Raw genomic sequence first — 11311 nt, forward strand, 5'->3', positions numbered from 1 at the left:
AACACCCCTCCCCATCCCCCACACCTTGAGGGCTCCCCGCTGAGGGCTGAGGCGCTGGAGACAGGTCATTGGGGTCCCTCCCTGGCTGTGCCTCTATGGCTCCCTGTGAAAGAGGGGGTGGTTTCACCTTGGGGGGGCACATAGCAACATAGCACCGAGCAGGCCCCATCCACAGCAGCCCCTCCCTGCCCCCCGGTGCAGACCCCACACAGAGAAGGCCTCCAGCACCCTGTCTGCTCTTCCCCGGGAGGAACCCCAGTTTGCAGAGGGCGCAGAAAGGAGCATTTCTCCGGCTCTGTCAGGACCCAGAGGGTCTGGGTCACAGCTCCAAGGCTGATGCGAGCCAACCTCCCAGAACCAGAGGCAGGTCCCAGACGGCTGGGGCTTCCCTGCCAAGGCCCCGCCCAGCTCCTGCCCCTCCCCCGACAGAACGCACTGTACCAGTCGTGCCACGAGGACGAGAACGACGTGCAGACCATCTCCCACAAGTGCCAGGTCGTGGGACGGGAGCAGTACGAGCAGATGACGCGGAGCCGGAAGTGCCGGGACCGGCGGGACCTCTACTACCTGGCGGGCACGTATGACCCCACCACGGGGCGCCTGGTGGCGGCCGACGGAGCGCCCATCCTGTGCTGAGCCTGGCCGAGCGGGGCGGGGTTCGAGGCCGCCCCCTGCCAGGGGAGCGAGCGGGGAGTCAGCAAATATGCAAACCCACCCGGGCAAGGCCCAGGCTTCGCATTCCTTTCCCCGGGGAGCGGGCGCTCGTGGCGCCCCTGGGTGCCGGCGCCCGGCCCCTTCCGAGAGTCATCCCGCCTCTGCCGGCCTGGCCCGCGCTGCACGTCCCCATCGGCAGTTCCCGAGAGATTAGAATCCAAGCCATATTTTCCCTATACCTCCGACTGTCTCCCACCAGGGAAAGCAGAAATCAGGTGTGTCGTCTATTTATTCCTCTATGTAAATATTGTGTTTCTGCGGGAAGTTTTATGGAAAAAATAGTGGAAAAGGATTTTTTTCCCCACACGGGTGACGAGGGTGTATGTGCATGCGTGCGTGTGCGTGTGCGTGCGTGTGTGTGTGTGTATGTGTGTGTGGGTTCTGTTCTGGGGGTTTTCGTTGAAAATGCACTGTTTTGCTCAGCCTCGCTGAGTTCTGACAGGGGCGTCTGTGGCAACAGAAGCGGCTGGGGGTGGGGCGGTCACAGGAGGGTGGACGGGGACCCTCGGTCACAGTGCTGATTGTGGGACCGTGTGGGATGGAGTCACACTGGTGTTTATTCCCTTTTGATCCACCTACTAGGAGAAGCGTGGCGGGGAGTGGGGGGGGGGTCGACGGTGTCGACGTGAGGGTCCCTGGGGAGAGAAGGGGTTCCAGAGGCTAAAATAAAAACCAGGATCAGCTGGTCCCCCCAGCCCGGGATTGTGACAGCAGCCATATATGTATCTTACCTCTGTTTAAAACAAAACAAATATGAACAAATATTTTAAAGTATCGATACGAAAAAATGTTTTGATTTTATTTCCTGAATATCCCCAGTTATTTCTGGTTTCCGTTGTGATGGCCAGTTTGCCCAGCCTCCACTCAGAGCAGGGAAGGGACTAGCCCCCACCAACTCACGGGGGGGTTTTGGGACCTTTTCTGTGGCCACTTGGCAGGGCAGACGGCCTGGTTGGCAGGCTAGTGCCTGGGGTATGGGTCAGCACGGGTCCCTCCTGCCTGCCCGAACCCACACCCTCGGGGGGCTCTTCATCCCTGCACCCAGCTCAGGTGGGTGGCCCAGACCCTCGGCACCCCCCCAGGAGTCTCAGAGTACTTGTCACCCCCTCACTTCTCCTGTCGCAAGAGAAACAGGGCAAGCCAGACCCGTGGCCCAGCGGCCCTTGTCCCGGAAACATAGGGAGGGCCATGTGTCCCCGTGTGCCACCACACCCCCCGGGAGCTCCAGGAAAGCCCCCAAGTTAGTCACTGTTCCTTAGGACGAGTTTTTGTGTGACCACAGACCTGCAGCCCAGGTCCCTGGGAAGCGTGGGATGTCGGCGGGTGTCCGGCACCCCAACCCAGCCCCTCCCTGCCCCCTTCCTTTCCGGCTGGGAAACCACCCCGGCCCCACCTCCCACTCCTGGCTCCATGGGAAGTACAGGGGCAGGGAGGGGGTCCGCTGCACCCCAGCTTACTTCTCCCGCCCTGTTCTCCCCTTTGTCTCGGCACGAGTGCAATATTTCACTCCTGGCGGTCACCTGGGAGGCGGCGCCCGAGGGCCTGCTCGTGGCTGGACAAGCAGAGTGGAGAAGACGCGCCCGGTGCCAAGGCGCTGAGCGGGGACAGCCCGGCCGCAAAAGTTAGAGCCTAAGGCTCTTTTCAACCCCAGGCACTGAGCGAAGGACAAGCCCCTTCTCTTGGCCCTTGCGCTGACGCTCCCCTCCGTCCCTTTACCTGTGCGTGTGGGCGATGCGGCCCGCCCTCTAACCCGCCCTCTAGACCTGGCGGAGCTCGGCTCTTGTAAATGTGTAAACAGGATGGTTGGATTTTTTTTTCAATGTAAACACTAAAAACAAACAAAAAAACACAAAGGTTTTATGAACAGCAAACTCTATGTAAAGGCATTTTAGTATTAAATTTTTTATTGATAACTTGCTTAAGAATAAATATATGAACTACTGTACAGTTGTTCGGTGGTTCGGAATCCTGACTGCGCCTCAGTGTCCATGGGCACATCAGCGGTGACTCCCCGGAGGCCGTGACGTCTTGGGGGGTCTCAGCCGACATGCCCACGTCTGGGCCACGTCTGCCCCCCAAGTCAGCCCGAGGGGAGCCCCTCAGGGCACGGGGCCTCACACGGGTGAGAGGACTGTGGGACCAGAATGGGTTTGGGGTGGCTCTGGCCTTCAAGACCTCCCAAGGTGAGGGTCCCTTCCCATACACATCTCACCGGAGGTGAGTCAGACGTTCACGTGGCCAGGCAGGTGCTCCTGGAGGGGAAGAGGGGAGGGCCAGCCCCTACAGGGCACAGGCACAAGGGTCTGGGAGAGTGGTCCCCAAAGTACGTGACCAGCTAGGGGAGGGGTCTGGGCAGACCAGACCGCAGACACCCTCCTCAAAGGAGAGCAGCAATGTTATTCATTCGACACACATTTTCTCAGCTGACAGCTGTGTGTAGGGACGATAAATAAACAATGCTCCAGACTGTTAATGGAGAGCTGAACCCCCAAGGTTGGAGGGGGTCAGGAAGCAGGGTATATCGGGGACTGGGAAGCCACCCCAACAAGCAGCTAGCTGGAGAGAGCCATGCCCAGGGAAGCTGCAGACCTGAGGTCTTTCCGGAACCCTCGCACCTCGCCAGGGAGGAGGCACTCTGTTTTCTTCCACCTCCAGGATCCCTGGGGAGGGAGGTCCCAGCTGGGATTACAGACCCCAGTAAGGGGACTCAGATTAGGGCAGGTGTGCAGGGGCAAGGTAAGTGTGGAGAATGGGGCTGTGACATAGACACGTACCCCCACCTCCGCAGGTGTGTAGGGGGCTGTGGGCCGTTTGCACAGTGTGCATCCACACGTGCACCAACCCACCCTGGGGCAGCCCTCAGCCAGCCCTGCTGACACCTCACTCCCCTTTCTCGTTTCCTCCACTGGACCAGCTTGGCTGGAGAGAGCAGAGGGGACAGGGCCCTGAGTGTGGAGACAGGATGGAGGGGCAAAACGTCTTCCGTCAGCGGTTCTGAGTCCACAAGCGAGGATGATTAGAACGGGGGCCCTGAGCAGGAGGCCTGGGGCTGTGTAGAGTCGGGGCGCCCGGACTGAATAGTCTGAGCACCTGGATTCAGCTGTGCCTGAAGGCGGACAACCTTTGCCCTTGGACTCAGTCCGTGAATCAGCAACCCCCACGTTATACAGGTGAACTGGTGGGGTGCCAGCCTTGGTGGCCCACGGTCCCACCTATCCAAGGGCTGTGGCAGGGAGAGGCACAAAGTGGCCCAGAGGAGGCCTTGGGAGCCAGGCTGAGCACCAGCTCTGAGAGAAGGAGAGCCTGCTCTCCTAGGTTTCCGGCTTAAGGACCCTTGCGGGCAGGGGAGGAGGGACCAGGGCAAGGCCAGAGGCTCCAGAGACCCCAGCCTCGGTAGCTTCTGCACATTCAGTTGTGTGCAGGGGCAAAATGCAGAGGACCAGGGCGGGGACGAAGGCCTGGGGCCACTGTCTTGGGCTTCTGGGGTTCTTGAGCCGGGATTTGCAACCACGCCGCCTCGTGCCCACGCCAAGACCCTCCTGGCAGGGCAGGGCGCAGTGGGCACCAGCAGTCACAGCAGAAGTTCCGGAACGAGAGTGGGGTGGGACCAGGTGGGATGGGCGACGAGGCACAGAAAGGGCAGCAACGACAGCCCAGCCGCCAGGTGGGAAAGCTCCTGCTGGCAGGTCACGGGTGCGAAGCCTCCATTGCACTGACACTGATGCCAGCCACGGCGGGAACACCAGGCAGCACCCACGGCCTTCTAGACGCTGGGCATCCTGAGAGACGCAGACGGGAAAGGACGTCAGAACAGCCCGGCCGCCAAGACAGTGTCCCCCGTGGAACTCCGCTGGATGCTAGCTCCAGCCCTGGGCTCCCCGCTGCAGCCAGACTGACAGGGACATCAAGGACACCGCGAGGAACAGCCCACGAGGGCTTCCCAGAGGAGGCGACAGCTGGGCTGTCCTGCAGGAAGAACAGGGCCAGGCAGGCAGAAAGGAGGTGAGGAACACTGCTGGTGGCCAGGAGGCACAGGGGCCTGGAGCTAGAGTATGGCAGAGGCCCCACTGGGGTGGCGTCTGCACCGTGTGTAGGACAACAGGACACATCCAAGACTCCAGCCAGAGGGTCCACACGCCCACTGAGACCACTCCCACAGCAGCCCCTGGACCACGGTGAGAGGGGCCCAGCCGGCACCTGGGGAAGGGGAGGCACCCAGAGAGCGGCTCTAAGGGTGCAGGGTGGGGCCAGGAGCACAGGGCCAGGCCAGAGAGCCAGGGTGGCTGAGGGTGGGAAAGCCGGAGAGGAGGACGTGGGGGGAGGGGCGGACGGGCCCAGGAATGTGGGCAGGTGGGGTGAGCCGGGAGGCGGGTAACTACAGGGACACAGAAAGGGGGGGCCAAAGCAGGACTGGCTGAGCCCCCAGCAGCTGCACCTGCTCCCATCCCCTTCCCCTCCTGGTGCCCCCCTGCCCCCTCCCTCTTCCCACCTTCACTCAGACAGGGTGGCCCTGCCTTCTAGAACCTCCACCCCCAGAACAGGGCCCAGGCAAGGGAAGGGCGTGGACACGAGCGGAGCCCCAAGGGTTAAACATGCAGGACTACACTTTGATCCAGACAAACGAGCCATTATGTGAAAGGCGAAGCAAGATAAATGATGGCACTGGGTGAGCAGATCGATACAAGTGATGTTTTATCAGGTAGAAATGACAACCCGGCTGATCGCCATTTGTTTTTAATACCACAAACCAATCAGGGGACAGGGCGCTTTAATTGTTTATGCCCCGGCCTGGGGCTGGGTGGGAGCCCGTCTCAGACCCAGGCCAGGGACAGGTGAGAGGTCAGCTCCACAGCCTGGCCAGCGAAGGGGCATCTGGGCACTCAGCCAGCCAGAGGCCACCAGAAGGGCCCCTAACGGCCTCCTGGGTCTGCAGCTGCGAGGATACCTGCCTTGGGCCCTGGGTGCCAGCTAAGCAAGTAGACAGAGGTCACCAAGGAGAGTGACCTGAAAGGCTCCCTTGCCTCCTGCCAGGACCCCAGGGGTCCCGACCTCCATACTCCACAACCCCAGACCCCTTTGCCACCACCCCGTCCCATTCCCCAGGGGTCCCAGTGACAGCCAGCACCCCTCCAAAGCTGTTTCTCCTCTAAAAGTCAGGCCACCTGCTAAGCCCAGGACAGTGACAGAAACAGGGCTGCTCCTGGCTGACAGTCCCGGAGGTCACTGAAGGAATCCTCTCAGTGCCCCCTCGGAGCCTGAGTACCACTGGTGGGGGCACCGAGAGGCCCAAGTGACACAGGCCTCCAGAGGACTGGGGGAGGCAGGCAGGGCAAGGTGGCAGGTGGGGCACAGCCTGGCTCTTCCTTGCTGCACCCCAGGCCTCAGAGTCCACCACTGTAAAGCAGGGTCCCTGCCTCTTGCCGCCAAGAATGTGATGAGATTAACGTCAAGTTCACCAAAGGTGGCAGAAGGGATTTCTGGAGCCGCACGCACGCGCACATGCACACTCACGGGGCCTTCTCTGGGCCCCACACCACTGCCCCAGGTAGGAGTGTGGGGACACACGCCCGGCCCCAGGCTGGACACAGTGGTGCTGGATTCCCCCCTTGCCCAGTTCAGGGACCCCGCTCTCCCCGACCTGGCGATCCCTCGAGGCCCAGGGAGGTGCCCCAGCAACTCCACCAAGGGTCCTCACAGCCGCCCCAGGGGCTTGGTCCAGGGATTGACAGGGGCTTCGGGGAGAGGGGGCAGCACGTAGGGGCTACACCCCCTTCTCCGACAAAGGATCACAGACCCTCTTAAGTGTCAGGTGTGCAGCCACCTGACGCCCCTGTGTGAAGGGGGAGGCCAGAGGGGTCCCAAAGCCACGGGACATGCCTCCCCTCTCCACACCAGCCTGGGATGCCCTGTGCAGCTCCCTGACTGGCCCTGAAGATGACAGGAGCATGGGGGCTGTTGGGGCAAATGCTCTGAGACCAACAGGACCAGAGGAAGAGAGCTGAGAGCAAGGCAGACTTCCAGGCCAGGTGAGCAGAGACGCCTCCAGTGGGGAGGGTTCTGGGCAGAAGCTGGGGTGGGAGGTGTCAACGCCCCTCCTCCCCATACTGGCTGCCCCGTCCCTAGGCCCCAGCTCCTGGGATTTGCCCTGTCAGGAGCACTGACACACTGCTCCTGTGTCCAGCTGGATATGGGACCCCCAAGAGTAGACTGGGCCCCTAGGAAAGAGTCTCCCTCAGATCTACTAGGGACCAGACCCCCAGGTTTCGGATGAATGGGGTGATTGTAGGCCCTATGGACGTTCTGGGACCTCCCTCCTTACCTCCAGTCTGGCCAAGACAGCCAGAGGTCGCCGCAGGACACGGGCAATATCTAGGCTGTAACTGGGGTTGTGGGGGAGGGGCAGGCCCTCTGCGCTGGCTGGATCTCTGACCCACTGTTCTGCAGTCTTGACACCCGTCTCTGCAGAGCCTCCCATCCCCAGCCCACAGGCTTGGGAGTCCTAAGAGGGCATGGTTCAGGCCAGAAGGGGACAGGCTGGCCTGCAGACACCCCCCTCTGTGTTTGGTGCGGTCCTGAGGGATGGAGTCTGCGGCCCAAGCTCTCCAGCACCTAGAGCAGTTCGGAAGCTCAGACAACATCCAACTCCATTGAGCCCAATCAAGTCCTGGCAGCAGGGGAGAAGCCCTCCCAACCGAAGCGGGAAGCCGCAGCCATCTCTGAATAGCGCAAAGACTTGCCCGGTTACTGCCTTGGAGGTGAGCTGACCGAGCGCCCTACCTGGGGCCCAGGGAAGGGCTCGTAACCCGCACGTCACAAAGCCACCAGATGCCACCGCAAACTTGGAAATTTGTGTTTTCTCAGGTTCCGCATTCCCCTGACATCGTCCCCCTTCTGTGGCCTAGACTGAATTTTCAGGTGCTCTCCATCACATGCTGCCCCAACTTCAGTCGGGGTGGGGGGTCCCCGGCCCCCTCCCATGGGCATTTCCTGTCTGATTCTGCAGGGCTCCCAAGGCAGACTGCCCTGTCCACAGAGAGAAAAGGCCCAGGGCTGACCCAGCACCCTAGGCGTCCCAGGGGTTCAGAGAAAACCTTCACCAGTCCTGTCTCCCTCGATGGAGAGGGAAAGCAGCTGCTGCAGATAGCCAGGGCTGGGGGGGAAGCTGCCAACGCCTCCCATATACTGCAAACATCGTGGAAGCAGCCGACCCACCCATCAGAAAAGGGGTTTCTTAGTCCTTGCAGATGCGATCTGCTCCCAACAGGAACACAACTTGTTTGCATCTCAGCCATCCACTGTCTGTCTGTCATTTCCACAAGTACGTGCTGAAGACCTACTGTATGCTGGACCCTCTGCCAGACACTGGGATGCAGAGCTGAGGGGGAATTCAGGAAGTCCCCACCTTCCAGGAGCTCAGAGCCCAGCAGGAAGGCAGGCCAGCACAGAAGCTGAGCTGAAGGCCTCCAGACATTGCCCCTCATTAGTACAGAGCAGCTGCAGGCCAACAAGTCCGGGTCAAGGAGCCCAAGGAAGGGAGCAGTCTTGCTCCTCTCCCAGGAAACCCTACCCCTCGCAGAAAGCACTTCTAGGGGCATCTCAGCTGCTTCCTTTAACTGGTTTAATCCAAAAAACAAAATTCAAGCTGAAGCAGCTTTCAGAGGAAAACAGGAGTTGCCGGGTGGGCACCACCGTCCTCCGCGTCCTCCGCGTCACCTCAGAAAACTGGGCCGCAGAAAACCACCCCTAGGCCTGGGTCCTTGACCCTGGGGCAGGCCGGCCCCGAGGCCTGGAGGAGAGCCGCTCTGGCCCAGCCTGGGGGTGGGGGCTGGGGCTCCACTGAGAAGAAGCGCTCCAGATGGCGGTGGGGGTGGGCTAAACCCGAACCCTTCCCGCAGCGGTGGAATGGTTTAGGGGCCTCCTCACAATTTGGTTTGCTGAGAGGGGAAAGTTAAAACCACCCTTTTTATTTGGGAGCCTTTGAACAAGTTTAAGATCTTGCCCCTTGTCAGGAAATCTGTTTTCACTTATAAGAAACAGACTTGGGGGCCGGCAGCGAGCAGCCCGAGCGTCGGGAGACTGCACTGACATGGTAATTGTATTTTTCACCACCGAGCCCTTCGGCCACCCCCTCTGCTCCTGGGCGAGGACCCCGGGCGCTGGGGCTCCCCTCTTCGGGCGCCCGCCGGACAGGCCTGGAAGCGGGTGTGGAGGGCGCCCCAGGAACGACACGAGCCCCTCGCCAGGGAGCGGCGCGCACACGGACCACCTCTGCCCGAGGCCTCCGCACAAGCCCCTGGACGCGGAGGGAAACGACGCCACCCCAGCCCCGCTGCCTGCGCACAGCCGAAGCCCTCCGAGGCTGCCTGAGGCCACCATTCCGCAGGCCCGAAAGGCCCTCGGGCCGCGGGAAGAACCTCCCATGCAGCCCGGTAGCCGGCGCTAGGCACCCGGGGACTAGCCCTGCACGCACTGGGCCACGCGGGCTGCCATGCCGCCCGCCGGTCACATGACCCTGGCTGGTCCAATCAGGGAGTCTTATCACCTCTGGCAAGGTGATTGGCTTTGGGGTGGACACGTGACCCAAGCTGAGCCAATCAGGGCCTGCCCCTGGGCTCTCAGGCAATCCTGAGAGGGGCGAGCGACCGCCTGCGTAGGTGATCCGCCCGGACTCCGGAGCCTGCGCTGGAGGCCGCCCCCAGGGGACCCCCCAGTGAAACCTGGGTCTCCTGGCTTGGTTCTGTCCTCAGGCAGGACTGCAGACCCGACCCATGGGGGTCGCCGGATAAAATACAGGACACACAGTTTAATTCGACTTTAAGATAAACAACAAATAACTTTTGGTGTAAGTACGGTCCGTGCAGTATCAGGGATGTACTTACACGAAGAACTACTCAGTTCGTCTAAATCTTTTTTAAGTAAACTCTACCCCCGGTGAGGAGCTCAAACTCAGAGCTCGAGATCAAAAGTCGGAAGTTCTAGCAACCGAGCCAGCCAGGCACCCCTTCTCTAAAATTTTTGGTTACATGATATCCTGTATTTATTTGCTACTGTGGGACACTGGGTTGACCTTGAAACCCAACTGTTTGTCAAACTGGATGCTCCCTGGCCCACCTGACCAGCAGGTGTCCAGCATGGAGCAGGAGTGCACACAGAGGAGGCCAAGCAGGCCCCAAGGCACAGGAGGCCACTCCTGCCGCAAACTCATGGCCTCACGAGACCGCAGGATCTGCTGACCAAGGGAGAAGCAGTGGGGGTGTAGAGAGGTGCCGGCCCCAGCCCCAGGTGGACCACAGTGCCATCACAGCCCTGCCTTGCAGGACAATCCTGCCGGGGGTGGGGGCAGAAGGTTGAGCAGAGGCCTGGATGTCCAAGGCCAGGATCTACACAGAGTCCTGGGTAGGGTCCAGCCATCTGGCCAGGCATGAGTGACTTGGAAGGAGCAAATGACTCAGGAAGTTGGGAGAGAGTGGACAGACATCATGGCCTGTGCCCAGAGGCTGAACATCTGCCTGCCATGTGAACTGTCATTGGAGGTCCACTGCCGAAGAGCCCTTCCTGGTCTGGCAGGCACGTGACCCACCCCAGGGCTGCCCGTCAGCCCCCCTCCCCCCACTCAGCCTCAGGCTTGCTTCATGCGCTCACGCTGAGCACATAATGGGCAGGAAGGGTGCGCACAATGACCCCACCATGAACCTTTCCTCCCGGTGGCGGACCTGGATGCCAACCGACAAATACCCAAGTGTCAGCGACAACAACGGACCTCAAACCCCAACTGTGGTACCGCGTCTCAGGGGACCGGCAGCTGCACAGCAGCAGGTTGATTACTCCGGGCCCTTCCGTCGTGGCACGTCCTCATGGGCCTTGTGAACCCCTAGACCTGCCCAGGAGACCCCACCCAGCCCCTGCAAACAAGGAACCCATTTCTGAGCAAAGGGCTATGACTATCGCCATGCCATGCCTGCCCTGGCATCTGGGCTTGGGCTGAGGGGGTGCAGCCCACAGACCCACATAAGGACTGTCTCTTGCTCACCCCACACATGTCCAGGAGCTGGAGGAGCAGGTGAAGTGTTTTATGTTGTACCACCAAACTTGGGCTCTGCTTTCTGTCCTGACTCAGAGCTGGGATGGTCTGCAGTGAGTTACCCAGGGGAGGACAGAGGCAGCCCAGGAAATGGGAGCCGGGGTCACACCGAGTGAATGGGGAAACAGGGTGTGGGGTGACCAGGCTGGTCTGCAGTTGGCAGGAAGACATGGGTGGGACTAGAGACCTCAGGAACATTCCTCCGTGGCATGCTAATGTGTTAAGGGGGTACCTTTGCAATCCCAGGAAGGCAAAGGCACAAGGGCTCCGACTCCTTCAGCAATAAAGGTTGGGTGAGCCCACGAGGGGAGAACCCACCCATCCGAGGCCCCGGCTAAAGGCAGGGGCTTGTGACCCATGGGGAGAAGAAAGGAGGTCACCTTGACTTGTCTGGGGTTGGACGCATTGTATTCTCTCCTCCTTTCCTCTTCCTTTCTCCCGCTGTGGGGTCTCAGACATGCTGGCGGTGGACAGTTCTAGCATGTAGTCAAGGCTGCAGACACTGGGCAGAATCTC

General features: G+C 60.8%; 1 protein-coding gene across 1 annotated transcript; it reads left to right on the forward strand.

The window, feature by feature from the left end:
- The first annotated feature begins 78 nt into the window (after positions 1 to 78).
- On the forward strand, positions 79 to 1502 carry LOC117795431 (BAH and coiled-coil domain-containing protein 1-like). The gene has a single exon (XM_034640161.1). It carries the CDS (start codon positions 337 to 339, stop codon positions 634 to 636), a length of 300 nt encoding a protein of 99 aa, XP_034496052.1. The 5' UTR covers positions 79 to 336; the 3' UTR covers positions 637 to 1502.
- Positions 1503 to 11311: the final 9809 nt, after the last annotated feature.

Source organism: Ailuropoda melanoleuca, chromosome 13, assembly GCF_002007445.2.
Source record: "Ailuropoda melanoleuca isolate Jingjing chromosome 13, ASM200744v2, whole genome shotgun sequence".
Lineage (NCBI taxonomy): Eukaryota > Metazoa > Chordata > Mammalia > Carnivora > Ursidae > Ailuropoda > Ailuropoda melanoleuca.

Coding starts and splice junctions, on each gene's coding strand:
- LOC117795431 (XM_034640161.1), top strand. CDS start 337: ATGCGAGCCAACCTCCCAGAACCAGAGGCAGGTCCCAGACGGCTGGGG.